Below are 16738 nucleotides of genomic sequence, written 5' to 3'. Positions count from 1 at the left end.
CATTTATTATAAGCAAGTAGATAAGACACAGACAAGGCAAAGCAGAAAAGAGGAGCTGGTAAAGTCTTTTTGGGTATACAGGCAATGAAAAGCTGTACATTGATGGGTTTATCTTCACAATTACACTTACAAATGATAATATATAATGATACAATACTCCCATGTTGCAGTATCGATGTACATACATTATTACAGCTCATGGCTATTATTTACTCAACAAAACAGTTTTGTAGGGGATATATTAAAGTTTACTCCGAGGTTCCAGTTATCCTTAATTGCACTGGATCATTTATTTACATTGAGAAAATACAGACTGTTTTTTCTTGTGCAATGGCGGAGTCGGGCCAAAATAACCATTAATAATCCTTAGGCCAGCAGAAGTAATAGATGTCACATTAAAGAAAATACTATATATGCATCCAAAGCATAAAACTCCGTCTTCATTGGGAGGTGAGGAGTGATCTTCGCAGTGATAGTAGAGATTACATTCAGTTGGAGGGAGAAGAAAATAGCAGGAAAAGCTGTAATCTAACAGGACAATGCTTTGCTACTGATCAAACTAAACGCCAGAGAGACAGTAGGACAATGCACGATGGTCCAAAACTGTTATTAATAATGCCTCCAAAGACACCTACACCTTTATGTATCAAGCCTTCTAAAAAGGGAAAGTGGAGCTGTTACCCATAGCAACAAAACAGATTGTAGCTATCATTTATCTAGGACATGATAGCTACAATCTGAGTGGTTGCTATGGGCAACACCACCACTTTTCCTTCTTAGAAGGTTTCTACCCCTACTAGTCATGGCTTTGCTTTTGAAAAAGGACACAATTCCATTGTAGTTACATTGACATTGCCTATATGAGTCTCATAGAGTCTTTGGGAAATGCTGAGATGGTGAATTTAATGTAATGTTTACACTAAAGCACTTGTTCTTAAACCTTTCATATAGCTTAAACTCAAGAAATTCAACTTTATTTATTCAGTCATGTTCTTATTAAACATCACTGGAACTAGTTAGACAATTAACAATATTCAATGTGTTATAGGATCCCAAATTACAGCAAATGTGTTTTTCTCGTGATAAAAATCATGCACATCTACCAAATACTGTTTAACAGAGACAAAGTGGCAAACAACTGCTTTGTATTCAGAGATATAGAGAAGCCAGATTTAGTTTTATAACATGTCAATTATTTTACTAGTTCAAGTTAATGGATTTTGATTGCCCAGTGTTGTCAAGTACAATGGAGGACTGTTGGTGAGAGTTGTCATATAGAGTATGCTAGCTTTTAATTGGCTATCTATTTTAAAGGGCTATCAAAATATGTATCCGTGTCAGGAGTATTCAAAGAACTTATAAATTAGGATTTAATAATATATTGCTTTGTTTATTACTTTACACAAGTGCTTGCACACTTACATAATAATATAAAGTGGTTATCTATAGTTGGAAATATTAGGTTTACACAAGATGAGATGCTGGCTGAAGAGATGCTGTTTAACGTAAAGTTTTAGCTAACATCTAGTGAGTAAGATGTCTGCTGTGGTTGAATTGTAAATTGGGTTGATGACATACAGAACACACAGATGGTCTGCTAGCAGAGATGATATTTTGTAATTGCAATTATGTCCAGTTAAATCTTTTCATAACATATGTTCTACACCCAGTAAACAATATAATCTGATTAAAACTTTACAAACTACTGAATCGGTAACCATTAGCACTGTTCAATTCCCAACAAAGCAATAGAAAATGCAGGCATAAAAATCCAGTACATGACATTAGACCCTTATAGTATTGGTGGGAAGGAGATATGAAAGTAGGATAGGGACGGTAGACAATATTCCAGTCAGGACCTTTCATCTGTGTTCATGTCTGGCCTTAGGACAGGCTGCAATACTGTGTAAAACTTACTGTATCTAAACTTGGGTAAAACACAGCAACATCATCAGCAGTGATTTCACTACAGAATGTTCCAAAGTTCTTCTGTGCATATTGAGCTGTATTACGGATGCCATCTGAACATGGAGATCCTGTTAATTGAAAGATAAAGTATATTAGGACAAGGTTGATTGACAAGATTTCATACTCCACCAAGATTTAAAACAGAACAGTAATGCCTCTTCCGCCAGGGGTTGGCTAGCAATGGGGGAATGAAGTCAATTGCCTCCAAGACACCTTAGTCTTTACAAATGTAGTCTAGCAATCAGCAACGCTGTTATTGTATATAGCCCTTATGTTATGATTTCAGGAGTGGATGTATTTATATCCATTGTTGTCCTGTATAAGGGCACATTGCTGGCTTATGGGATTCCTACATTTCAGCAATCTTGTGCCAAGCACTCGCATGAAAACAATGCTATTCAGTGCTTTAAATTCAACAGTCCTGATCATTGGATGTGAGCACCTCATTCGGCTTCATAGACCTGGCTCTAGGGCACCAGTATTTGCAGGGGTACCAGGCTTAAGTTATCACTGTAACGCAATATATTTCTGTGCACGGTTGGGAGGACAAGCGTGTTGACACGCTTGTCTGCTAATATTAAAAATCCATCATCATCTTCAATTACTGGTAATGGTTTTGGAATTTGCAGCCTAGGGAGGAAAATAAATGAAGCCTTAGCACTTTGCAGACCCCGCTGATTTTGCTAGACAGGGAGAGTTGCATTACAGTGTCATTTTAATTCTTGGTGAACAACAGTCTGGATGATCAATGACCATAATTGGATAGACATAAAACAAATCAATTTTAAGTGAACGTATTATTCACACATTTCCATTTAAGTAATGAAAAGTTAAGAACCATCTATCAAATTGCAATGATTTATGTCATGAATAATAAATAAATAAAAAATATTAGTACACTTGCACTTTTTTTTTCAAATGAACAACAGTATTTGGTCTCTACAATTATATCTCTGTTAAAATTACAGAACCTTTGTTTTTGATTCTAAATTTGATATTGCGTATTATTTTAAATCAGAAAAGTTGCATTGACAAAATAATTGACACCCTAGACTTATAATTTGGTAGCATAGGCTATGGTCAAAGTAACTGCAGTTGACCGCTTCCTATAGCCATAGATGAGCTTCCTGCAGCCCTCTACTGGTAGATGTTCTATGCTATCTAGATCTAGACTAATTGCTGGCTACTTAGGAACAGTCCAGCATCTTGTCTTGAAACATTCCTGAGTGCTTTTTGAACTGTGTTGGAGTCATTGTCCTGGTGGAAAATCCATGACCTTCCATGGAGACCTAGCTTTCTGATGCTGGTTTCAACATTGCACTTCAAAATAGGTTGTGATCTCCAAATTTTATGATGCCATGCACATTTCCAAGGCACCCAGTGCCAGATGCAGCACAGCGACCCCAAAACATCACTGGACCTCCCTCATGTTTGACTATAGGGAAGGTGTTCTTTTGTATGATAGTTTCATTTTGTTTTCTGTAAACATAGGAATGAGGCACTTTACCAAAAAGATTGGGTCTCATCTGCCTACAGGACATTATCCCAGAAGGAATTTGGCTTGTCTGGCAAACACCACTCAGTCATTCTTATGCCTCTATCCGCAGTGGGTCCCTCCTACCATTCATTGAGTTGACGAGCCCATGGCGTGAATTAAAATTGTTGCACCCTGTGTCTGAATGTCAACTTGAATCTGTTTGGTAGTTGACCAATGTGCTTTCTCCACCATTCCAACAATCCTTTGCTGCAATCGTTGAACAAGTTTTCTCTTGCAGCCACGTCCAGCGGGGTTGGCTGCAGTGCCATGGGCCTTAAACTTCCTAATAACAATCCGTAGGGTAAAAACTGGAACATAAAGCTCTGTGGTTATTGATTTGTTGCCTTGAGATTGCCCATGTTTGGCTACAATCTGCTTTCTTACCTCTTCAGACAATTCTCTGTCTTTTCTTCAAGCTCATTTAATGAGTCATTTTTAAATAGAAGGCACCTGTTACTCACCACAGGTGAGTTCAGTTCCAAAGTGAAGGAGAACCACCTGCTAGAGATCTAATTAATTCTAACTACTTCTAAAAATTGGCAATCAGTTTGTCCAGCCCATATAAGGATTTCTGTGTGGAATAAGCTATGATTCAGTAAATGTTTCTGATTTTATTTCACTGTGTTTAATTTCACTGCAAACAAAAGAAATACATACGTGGATGCCAATTTTTTTTTTATTTCACTAGTTTCCTGGAAGAAATCATGCAATATTTTTGGCCTCATCTGTATGTATTTTGTTTTTATGTTTTGTATGTATAATATATCTTATGTATGAAGAGGGGCAAATGGCAAATAAAAAAAAGTAAGCTAATAAATTAGTTTTTTAGCTTACTTTTTTTTTATTTGCCATTTGTCAGGGAAAAGCAGACAGAAATTTGCTGTTCATTGGTATCACAAAGGTCTATGGCAGTAATGTCTTAACAGGCGGCCATTCGAACGTCCACCTCTCCTTCCTACTTTATTGACAGATTTGTATGTTACAGCATGTAACACTTGTTTAAAATGGCTGATGTGGGCAGCACGGTGGCTCAGTGGTTAGCAGTTCTGCCTCACAGCGCTGGGGTCTTGAGTTCGATTCCCGACCATGGCCTTATCTGTGTGGAGTTTGTATGTTCTCCCCGTGTTTGCGTGGATTTCCTCTGGGTGCTTCAGTTTCCTCCCACACTCCAAAAACATACTGGTAGATTAATTGGCTGCTATTAAATTGCCATTAGTCTCTCTCAGTCTGTGTGTGTATGTTAGGGGATTTAGATTGTAAGCTCCAATGGGGCAGGGATGATGTGAATGAGTTATCTACAGCAGAGATGTTAGTGGCGGGATTAGTGTCACTATATAAATAAATAGATGATTTGTTATTACAGATAGGTGTCTCTTTCTTTGATTAAATGTCTTGTTTTAACTTATTACTAAGACTAAGGTTAGATGACCTCCAATGGGGCTCCTGAGTCGTATCGGAAATGATGGAAACATTTTTCTGAGCGTTAATAGGCAGCGGAAATATGCTGCTTCTAAAACATCGACAATCCTAAAGCAGATTTGTCATATGGAAAAAAATGTGACGAGTTGTTAATTCCATTTTGCCTAGTTTTTCCCTTCTCACTCATTACACAGATTAGACTGCAACACATTTTTATGCATTTTGATATACTGTAATGTAAATCATACTTTAACATTATAGATTTTATAGTGTTGCATTGTTAAATTACCTTTCTTTGGAGAGAATTCTTAACTGTATTTTTTCATATAGATTTTTATATTTTTATATTTTTTGACACACCCTTCTAATGCTCCAGTTTCAATTTAAGAAAAACAAGAGGTTTCTAGTTAGTAATCCTAACATCAAGGGGGGAATGTATTAAAGTGAGCTTTTGTTAAACCGCTGATATTCTCAGCGATTCTCTTCGGTTGCAAACTGCTAGAGTTGCTTAAGGCCAAACAGTACATAAACACCACATTGGACATCGCTGTCCCTTTTTTTTTTACATGGTAAGAATACCTATCGTGAAATGTATCAAGCGGTGTGTTTGTCGAAATTCAAATGCTGGCTGAAAGGGGAGCTGTTTGTGCGAGGTGAGAATGCTCATATTGGAGGCCATTGGCCTATGATGAATATCTGGCATTATCTGTCAAATGTTTTGATGGAGTTGTGCAGATCTTTGCATTTAGTAATCTGGAAGGGAGGAGGAGGGAGGAGCACCAGCACTAAGACTAGGCAACGTATTATGTGCTTTATAATTATTGGCCACAGGTTCAGAGAACCAATTGAAAACCGCCAAGAAAAATGCATCTTTCCAAAACCAGCTTTTGGACTTTTCACCCTCCAAACCGCTGAATAGTAAATATAGCAGTTTGGAGCTGAAAATTGTTGGCAATGTGCAGCAATTTGCAGAGTGCCATAAAAATGACTGTTTAATCTTCACTTACTCAAGTAATCTTCACTTACTCGAGTGTTCAATCTTCACTTACTGACAGGCTTTCCTTCAAAGATCATTTTCTAAACTAGTCATTTGACACAAGTGACATCATTGTGCAAATCATATTATCTCTCACTACTCTCCAAATATAAATGGATCTTTACTTACGTTTAAGTCATTTGCGCATTTGATAGTACGTTTAGGGAGAATCCCTCAGATACTGTAAAACGTTCCCATAGAAAACACTGGTCACGTCCACTGGTACTTAGCATGATAAATATGTGCGACTTTGCACAGTGAAATATAGCGCTGTCACTATGCGGCAAATTACAGCTTGTAATACATAGGGGTCTTTTTTTATTAAGTTTTTATTTAAGTTTTGCTTTTAATTTATTTTTCGGACCAAGTTGGAATTTGGGTCCAGCCAGGACAGGACCTCAGAGACATGGCTGTCCCGGTGAACACATAACTGTTCCTTAGCTGGTCTGGCCATGCTCTATGTACTTGGAAGAAAGAAAACACTTTACGCATGTAGGAGCTGCATAGCGCCACCTAAGGCTGGCGTTAGGAATAAAGAACAAGCTGCGAAAGATTTCAAGTTTAAATTTGCTTTACTCCTGCCGTCTTCACCAGGAGTTAGGATTAAAATACCTTGATGAACAAGCACCACAGACTTGAAGCATGAAACTCTGGAATCAATACACATCTATAACTTTTTTTCACATACCGTCAATGTTAGCTTTGCTAGTCAAGAAATTCATCTCAAATGTTGCTATGTCTTTTTTCTTCTGAATTGTGAGCGTTGAATAAGTTGCATCCAGGGCACTGACACTGCAAAATAACAGATGGGACTTTAACTTACACATTGCCTACATACAGAGGAGGTAAACATTTTGGCGGGGCCTGATTATGTACTTCTTGCCTCAAAGATCTCCCCAGATCTTAATATGTATAAAGCATGCCCTGCATCTTCATTGCAGCAGTCTAAATTTGCAGTATAGTGTGCAGTAACATGAAGACTGTGTTGGAAATAGCATGGTAGGGGTAGCCCTTAGACACTGGTTGTCGGATGACCTATGTGGTGGAAATGTTTATCCCTACGGTTGCTCACAGGGTGCGAAATATCAAGTTATTAAAACCTGAGTAATGGGCTACTGTAAAAAAAAAACAACACAAAATAACTTTATTGAGCAATACAATTTTTGCTTCACTTGGCCTGTTGCTTCTAATAGCCTGTTATGTTTTAAGGTTGTTTAAATGGAAGGTGCGAAGGGACATTTGGAGGATAATGCCACTATTAGTGACGGGTCATTACAGGTTATTGGGTCTGTGGCAAATATGACAAAAAGTCATATGAACTCTTGTAAGAGATTGAATTCTTTTTATTAATAAAGATATTTTCCTTGTAATGAACCTATATATAACTCCAGATTCCATTGTCTTTACAAGATGGGTATTTTCACCTCTATAGATAGTGGGAGGAAAAGAAGTCAGGGTTTTAATATTCTCTGTAGATTTGGCAAACCGATCACATGGGTGGTGGTTTGCACAATGCCCCAGGTGATCGTCAGAGTTTTAATTCTACTAAGACTGTACATTGGTTTGGGGTGCAAAACCAGAGGGATTAAAGGACTATTAATGGACACTGAAGATATTTTAGATACATTTGTGATCATGGTTGGATATTTTTCTATATACACAGCAGCCGTCCTGCCAGTAATCCCATTAATGGACACTTCAGTCAGCCTAGTATGAGTGACTGATAACAGAAGAATAACGTGTACTCAACTACATAGCAAATTTAAATAGATTGTGAAATATCTCGAGTTCTATCGAGGTATGAGAACATTTACAGTACACACATCTGTTGCGGTCAGGAAAGGCTGTCCAAATAATTCGATCCGGTATGAATTTCTATCACTATTGGGTTTGTTTTGAGGTCCTCAAACTTTTTTTGTCATACAATAGGCAGGTTTGATCTGGCTTTTACTCCTGTGGCCATCAGGTCGTTAAATGGCAAACCTCAAACTCATATTAGCATTTTCAAAGCTCACATTAATGGTTTGTAGTTTGAGTTCATGGTTTGAAGCTTGCATTCAATGTTAGACATTTGTATTTGCAATTCATTTTCACATATGGTGTTTGCCTTTGCTGTTCTTAAAGACATTAAAATAAACTAAAAAAATGTTGCCTGTTTGAGCTGATATTGCTATATTATATAGTATTTTTAACAGTTTCTTTAATTGAGAACATTACAGTGTTCCAGTTCAAAGTTTGCCATTCACATGGAAAACCGTTAAAAATACTAGACAATATAATATCATGTACAAACAAGGTCGAACATGATTATATTCACCTGGCTCGAATCTCACTCAATTTTTTCGTCTAATCTAAAGTTTGACAATTCATGTCTAGATTGTTGTCTACCTGTAAGTTAAAGCAGGGACGCACAGCCTGTTAGTCTTAACCCCAAGTGGAGCCCTATAACCTGTGTTTAGGGTCAAATGATTGTTACATATGCAAAACATTTTATTGGGGATCACCTCTTCGGGGTTCAAGAATAATGGAATACTAACTAGCGGCTAAGGGGTAGCTTTATTAAACCTTCTAAAGCGAAAAGTAGAGGTGTTGCTCATAGCAACCAATCATATCCTAGCTGTAATTTTTTAGAATGTACAAGACACATTAGAGCTAGAATCTGATTGGTTGATATAGGCAACACTTTTTTCCTTTCTAGAAAGTTTGATAAATCTATCCATTAGGGTTACAAAACAGTGGCACACCTCCCAGAACAATGGTATAAGTCACTTTCTGTGGTCCCAGAGCAATGGTACACTGACGATGGTACCATTAATCTGGATCAATGTTTCTGAATCTTTTACTTATTCAGTATCTGCTAATAGCAATATATGTTTAACACATGTCTCCTGTGATACATGTATACATTTTATTCTGCCCCATGGCACAAATATGTTATTTAGCATTACATTTAAAAGACCTAAGTGCCCTTTAAATCTGTAATCTGCTGCTGGAGGTGCAAGTTTCACTGGTTGAGAATCTAGGATTTATAGCATTCAGTTTGTGATAGTACTTTACTTACATGCTTTGATACTGGTCACATGAAATGTCATTTGGTATAAAATCCAACATGGTGGCATTGATGCTAGGAAGTAGAAACCCAATTTCCGTTATCCAATTCTGGGTTGTCGATAGGGACATATCAGTGAAAGAGGAGAATACGACTTGTGCAATCATCATTAAGAAGCTTTCTTTCACTTTTGGGTTTGACATTAGAGATGGGTTCTGAGATAAGATAGAAAAATGCCATCAGAAGAAGTTTACATGATTGAAGATAACAATGACACCCATGTATGCACTATCTTATCATATCACTTTCACTTCTAATTATGGGTTAGTTCAGCAAGTAGCTTATTTGTATAAACCATTTTTTCAGACAATGTTTTTTTAAAAATTATTATTGCAGTACAAAATCTGAGAATTTAAGCTGATAAGAACATTCCAGTCATTGACACAAGGGCTCAATCTAACACCTGGATTTATGACCCACTACTTGGACACACTTCACACCCCACGGCAAAGTGACTCCAGATCTGTGAACTCAAAGAACTTTTACGCTTTCATCCAACACAAAAACCTCAGTTTTATTACTTTAGCTTATCTTAATGATATATCCCCCCCTCCCCCCGTACAAATTTCTTGATGTAGCAGCTCTTAAATGTTGTCCCTGTTTCTTAGTCATTCACTTGTAAGGTTGCCTGATTAAGGGGCCTCTGTGCTCTGAAAGCTAGCAAATATAATAATAATGTTTTTGGTTGGCCAGTAAAGGTATCACTCCTATATTACTTTTGTCTTTATTGACACAACAGTATTTAACATCATTTAGATAATCTTGTTAGTGTTTTATATTTTGTATAGTTTCTGACCAGTAATACGTTGTTTCTGATTGAGCCCACGAAGCTGTAAAATTCCTCGATAGTGCCACTGAAGGAGTACACCAGGGTGGTGATTGCTGTGGAATTGTGAATAATGCTAGTACTTGAAACGGCACTGCCCAGTTGGACCTGGGTCAACAAGTCTGTAACTTCCATCTAGAAAGTAAGCACAGAGAAGACATCGCATTTAAAAAAAAATCACAAAGACTGTCTGAATTCTTGGTCGCTCATTATTAATATTTGCTAAGACTGAATATATTTAGAGAACCACTTTCCCAGTTTCTCACAAGTATGTGATTAGTATATTCTCATATCTATTTTCTGCACTGCATGTCCACGGCTTGAAGTTAGTTGTTCAGTAGTATATCTTTCAACTTTACATGACTCTAATTTAATAGCATGCATTACACCCTCCTGCAACTTCTCCATCTTTAATCGTAAGGGGCAGCAAGCTCTCATAAGCGCAAGATGCTACTCAGTCTTCACATAGCCGCAGCCGTAACTTGCTTTGTGCGTATGCATTCCACACTTTGCGTCCAACTCTACATGACCCCAAAGTCTTATATCGGACCATTTTTTTTTGCTGATTTTGGATAAGGCACAGATTAAATCAGCTCTGTGCATTGGATACAGTTACATCTATAGAGCTCTTCTGTGTTGTATCTAAGGGCAGGAAAAATATACAACTCTGCCTAGATGATTTAAAAGCCCTATTGTAGTGTAATTATGATATTTTTTTTGTCAACGTTGTATTCATTTTGAGCACTGTCACCAAATGTGCCAAAAAGAAACCAGCACATTATTTCATCTAAAACAGATGGGGAAATAAAGGTTATCCACTGGGCAAGTGTTGGCATATGCCTGTTGCAGGCCTTATACTAGTCGACATACTTTTTCCAAATTTAATGGCAAGTCTCCAGTCATCAGTATGTAGGATCTTGCTCTGAATCAGCAGTGAATAAAGCATTGACTAAATAGTTGGCCATACAAATAGAATACACCGTCTGTGTTCCAGAAGGGAGTGGCTTATTGGCCATTAAAGGGCTTAATGATTACTGCTATTGGCCAGGAGAGACTGAAGCAGTGGGTTTTCCTGTATGAAGAGGGTATATCCGTGATTGGATGTTATTGTTACAAGATTGTCTGACATCCATTCACGTTACAGCCTCTTCGACCAGGACTTTCTGCTGCTTTAGTTTTCAAGTCAGCCAAAGAGTTAAAGGATGCGATAACTTAGGTATATGAATCCCTATAAAAAGTATAAATGTGTCACATGAAATGAAGTATTAGTAGCAAGACATGTAAGGGATATTTTTAGGTTTGCTGGCATGTCCATCCCCATCTGGACCCCAATTCTGAAAATCATTGTGCAAAGCATCTGCGGTTCCTTAAAGCAAAAAGTGGCTATACGTCAAGGTAAGTGCATTGGACCATCAAGCACATGTTTGCTGACCTGTGTGTCCATGTGGTTTGCAGTTAGCTAATCAGTTTATCTGATTTTTTTTTTTATGGTATATTGATGGTGTGGCTTCTTCAATCTCTCCCAAAACTGTATTATAGCATTATTTTACTAATTTCTCAAGAAAAAGGAGGATGCACATAACTTTTGTCACCAAGTGACCTTCCTAGCATCCTTCTTCTTACCCAAATCTCCTGCCATTGACTATTTGGAACTATTTCTAATTTCACCACTCACCACTTGGAAATTTGGATACAGTCCAGAAATATCACTCCATGTCGCTGAAGAAATGTACTGCCCAAAATATTTAATCAGCCATCCTCTAGAGTCCAGTCCATTAGCCGTACAGGCAACACCTAGTTTATGGTAAATGTTATGATGGAGAAATTACTTTTATTAAGAGTTGTATTCTGTATATCAAACAAAGGTCAAATCCATACAAGATGTAATGTAACGCATCATCCAGCTAAACACATTTGGAGACCTACATGATGGGTGGTTTGGATGGGGGGTAAATACCCAACTGAGCACTGCTGTTTATGTCTGATCAGAGCTGATGCTGCAGGTTGGGGCTTAGTTTATAAAAGTGGAGGAATTTAAAAATATCCTTTACAGTTATTACTCCGTGTTCTATTAATGAGACTACTTAGGATGTGAAAAAAGCTTCTCTAGTACTAAAAATACAATGCTTCTTTCCATTAATTGTTTAGCATAAACTAGCCTTGATTGAGTAGGATAAAGATATGTTTTCGAACCACCCCCACGTATTACTGATTATCATATGACCAGAAGGATATAGCAAAAAACAGGGCCATATAACGCTATAGAAGGAATGTCCATGCTAGACAACAGTGAAGGCAAAATAAGAGGCCAGCATTATGCATAAAATGAATGGAGACATCAATTGCAGTTGTAAATAAAATAGCTGGTGGCATGTACAACATTTTCAAGTTTTATGGATGCAACTGGTTGAGGTTGCATGACTAAGTCCCTACTACCCTATAACAACATTTAAGCACGAGGTCTCATGCACTTACATACAAAACCTGTACTGTTTATTGGGCATTTTACCTACCATTGTTTGCTAATTGTGCCTGTAGCACCGATTTTGCAAAGTTGTACACAGCGTCAGGATTGCTAGGATGCTGAACATCTTTTAAACCCCCAATGCTGTTGAATACAGAAGAGATACTACGGATTAATCTGCTATATCTTGTACACAGAGCAACTAGTGCAAAAAGACATTGATGATTTTTGTAAGAGGTTTATGGCAGAAGTAGGCAATATATAGTGATACTGAATTAAAAAATGTTATCTTACATGGCAGCAAGGGAGTCACAGTCAATATCAGTTGGCAGGAATCCCAGAGCCTTTGCATCGATTGAAGAAGTAAAAAATGTCAGTCTTCCTTGAAACCAGCTGATGTAGTCAGCGGAAGTGAATGATGAGAAGGCGGATCCAAGCTTGCAGAAGATTTCTCCCAAAAAGAACGTTTTAACCTGTGCATTGCTTATACTTGTGATCCCCATCTAGATTAGGAAACCAAAGATCACACATTATTACCTACACAGTCATTGAATTCTATTCATTTTAAAACATGATGGGCCCGAATCATTAAGGATAGAAAGGCAAAAAAAAGGTGAAAATTTGATCTGGACAAACCATGTTACAATGCAAGGGGTGCAAATTAGTTTATTATTTGCATGTAAGGAAAACACTGGCTGCTTTTCCATCTAGCACACAAAAACTTGAAAATTTAAAGTTGATCTAGGACATGCCCTATCCCAACTATAAATCTGTCCCCACATTTTAAATTTACCTCCCCCTCCAAATCAACATGGTTCTGCCAAGGTGCAAATATACTCCTTTTATTTTGCTTTGCTCTCGTTAATGACTCAGGCCCACTGTGCCCATTTTTCTTACTGTGGACCTTTCACATTATCATGAAATAACATGTTCTGATCCCTCACAACATGGAAAACTAAGCGTATATTCAGAGCCATAGATACAGTTGTCCCTGCCCTAAGGATATTAAATGAAAATGCCCAACTCTAGTGCCTGTGCTCCCCCCCCCCCCCGCCCCCCCATACACATGGCCCTTTTGTCCCATGCTGCCCCAGATCCCTTTCTGTTATATTTACTGGGAAAATAGATGGCTGATAAACGGCAATTAGAAAATAAAAGACGAAAAAGAAAATGTGTAAATAAACTAACTACGGTAACTTTTCTATTCAGCTCCTGAACAGTGCTGCCGTATGCAAGGGCCTAGTTTCCATATACCATACAGCCATCCCTGTAGAACATATGGCGATATACTGTATTTCTTCCACAAATGTTTATCCACAAACTGTTTACCTGGCTAGCGGCAGCATTAAATGCATCCATAAAGCTGCCAATAGTTGCGCTGCTTATTCCAGTCAAGACTTGTGCAATCTTATCCTGGTCTGCCAAGATATCTTTGTTAGCGATGTATGAGCCCAGCTGCTCGGCTGTGAGGTAGTTGACTGCAGAGAGCTGGCCAAATAGGAATAGTGAAATTAAAGCACCTTAGTATAAAGAGATACACCCCCACTACATATGTTAACAGCCCAGTTTACTTACAACTTGAAAGCCAGGGAATATATTGGTAATTGCTGTCAGGGTGAAATATTTACTGAATGACCCGAAGTTGGAGTTGAGCCACACACCACTGTCTCCTGTGTTTGTGGGGCATGCTGATCCTTTTAAAGAAAACGACAAATGAAATATAAGACATGACAAACAGCACAGCCTCGCTACCATTCATCATCATCATCTTAGTTTATTTATAGAATAACACAGATTCCATAGAACCCGACATAATCATGCAGATAAAACAAACTTGAAAACTGTATACATAATAACAGGAACGAGGGTATAGTTGAGCAAAATAAAAAAAGCATGCATGCAATTAACAGAACAAATCACAGATCATTGACAGGGACAAACAAGGACGACAGAGGGAGAACAAACAACAGACACAGGGCCTGTGAGAGCTTACAATCCAGTGGTACGGGGTAGTGACAGACAATAGGAGCGAAGGGGGCATTAAGCTTAGCACAGCGAGCATCCAACCATCCTCATTGGCAGACTGGAATCATTCATACATGTTTGCAAACACAAAGACGCAGGAATATAGATATATGTTCTCTTACCTGCGGCTATCTTTTGAGCCGAAAGATATGACGATGCTTTGTTAGCGATTGCTTGCTTTATGCCTTCTGAGAATGCACTGTATTGACTGCCACAAGCTGATATTCTGCATATTGAGAACAGGAAAATAAACTAATTTAGCAAGTAATCCAAAAGACATTACTTGGAGTTTAGCATCCAATAAAATATAAGAAGTTTCTTTTTCAAAGGCATTACGTAACATATAAATAGAGGTAATCTACATTTCTTGAACTGTGCCATAGAATATTCAGCTTATTCTTGGTGTGGAGTTTCTTCAGCGGAATGTGACCTCAAGCGTTCCACCCAGACTACCAGCATCATTTTTCTTCCACCCAACTTCTCCCTTTTTATGCCCCAACCACACACGTCGTTGTCCCAGCACTACTTATAAGCAATGATTTCCGCAAGACATATGAATACAGTGGGGAATGACTGCACCTATGTAAGATGGTCTCTTGAACTACAAAATTCGACCAACAAGAAATTCCATCCTTACGTTTGCTCATATCTAAATAGAGATACTGTATGTATAACACTTGGCTGTTCTGAATTGCCGTACTAATAACTAAAACATTTTTTTATCTTTGGCATGAGAACACACCAAATATAACGTATATATCACAGTCCTGCATACAAAATACAGTACAATATCATTTTATATACAATTACACTGATTCAAGCTCTTACATGGTTTGGAAGGCGTTACAGTTAATGTTATTTGGTATCAGCTGAATTTGGCTCTCAGTGATGCTTGGCAGAAAGAGTCTGAATTTTCCCTGCCAATAACTTATCCACTGTTCAGTAGAAAAGGAAGAATATTGGCGTGAGACCGTGCTATAGATGGCGCTGAACAGAGAAGCTCGGATGCTGAGGTTTGGCAAAGACACAATGTTTTTCTGTAGGAAAGAGCAATGAAGATAATTTAGCATCCTACATGTAGAACAATGAGCACTTCGCTTACACGGCAGAGCCTTGATTCTCGTTACCTGTTCTGCAGTGGCCTGGAAGCTGGATAGGAAGCCGTCTAACTGGGTGAAAGACAGACCTGACACACCAGTAATAAGGAGTTCGGCTTTACTTGAGTCGCTGAGTACATCTTCGGTTAAGGCAAGATTTGCTATTTGTACCGGACTAAGGATTTGAGTTGCAGACAGCTGGAAATAGAGAAAAGAACTCTTCATTGATACATCTACTTGATATCACTTTTGCTATAGGTACAAAGCAACGATAATGCCTCATTTTGAAAATGTAGAACAGTTTTGGGCACCAATCCTCAAAATAATTTCCTGGAAATAGTGGAAGATGCAGAGAGAGGCGACTACATTATTGAGGGACAGAAGATTTCAGTTAAAAGAGCTGATTATCAGAACTAGATTTATTTTATTTGTATTTATTTATTTAAATAATATTTTATTAAATGTTTGCAACAGGAACAGAATATTGAAGGGAAAAGGGGGGGGGGGAGCAATGCGACAACACTTAACTACAACATATCTGACTAATTTTATAGCTTATAACAGAAATGAGAAAGAGTTATCAAAGTTATTAAATGTTGGAAAAATGAAACATTTGAGGGAATGGAAGGGAGGGATACATATGTATATTAATACAGGGAAGGACAACTTTAATGAATAGACATGAATGAAAGTGTCTGTTTTTACCATCTGTCGAGAAAGTGAACTTACCCCATTGAAATTGGGTATGTAGCTCGAAAAGTCTGCAAAACTAGCAAAACTTGAGAATTTTCCCAGAAGCCTCGTCACTGCGGCACTGCTGTCTTCGCCACTCACGGGGCAAACACCTGTATTTATTAGATATGGAGATCAGAACAAGCTTGGATTTGTTTCCATTAGTTTAATATTATTATTATTGTTTGTGGGTCAGTAATGGGAAATGCACATGCAAAATCAGAGATTGAAGATTCCCATGCCATTGCACCTGCTTTTGTCCTCTGATTGGCACAAAAAGATGGTTTATAAGCATGAAAAAATGGTGTCTATGTAAACATATAAATTAAAGATAGTAATATAATAACAAGTTGGATAATGTCTAGTTGAAGTGGATGAATTCATTCATTGTATTGTAAAAATGATGGATTCGTAAAGCTAATACAGTATTTAAATTATTAAAAAAGGGAGTTTACTTAGAAACTTGGAGAGATTTTTCAGAGCACAATTAGGCTAAATGTTCACATCTAGTTCCAAGGTTGTCTT

At 37.8% G+C, this 16738-nt stretch overlaps 1 protein-coding gene across 1 annotated transcript; it reads right to left on the bottom strand.

Annotated features, from left to right (window-relative positions):
• Nucleotides 1–16458, bottom strand: LOC142098477 (uncharacterized). Its single transcript, XM_075181323.1, has 14 exons — nucleotides 16425–16458; nucleotides 16211–16326; nucleotides 15512–15679; nucleotides 15213–15421; nucleotides 14507–14610; nucleotides 13935–14053; nucleotides 13689–13847; nucleotides 12654–12862; nucleotides 12409–12503; nucleotides 11571–11689; nucleotides 9866–10030; nucleotides 9022–9224; nucleotides 6649–6752; nucleotides 1–2036 (listed from the first exon to the last, which is right to left on the bottom strand). Exons 1-14 carry the CDS (start codon nucleotides 16456–16458, stop codon nucleotides 1885–1887), a joined length of 1956 nt encoding a protein of 651 aa, XP_075037424.1. The 3' UTR covers nucleotides 1–1884.
• Between the last annotated feature and the right edge of the window lie 280 nt (nucleotides 16459–16738).

The sequence above is a fragment of the Mixophyes fleayi genome, chromosome 7, assembly GCF_038048845.1.
Source record: "Mixophyes fleayi isolate aMixFle1 chromosome 7, aMixFle1.hap1, whole genome shotgun sequence".
Taxonomy (NCBI): Eukaryota; Metazoa; Chordata; class Amphibia; order Anura; family Limnodynastidae; genus Mixophyes; species Mixophyes fleayi.
The sequence above is the reverse complement of the archived record's forward strand: the minus strand, read 5'-3'. Positions and strand labels throughout refer to the sequence as shown.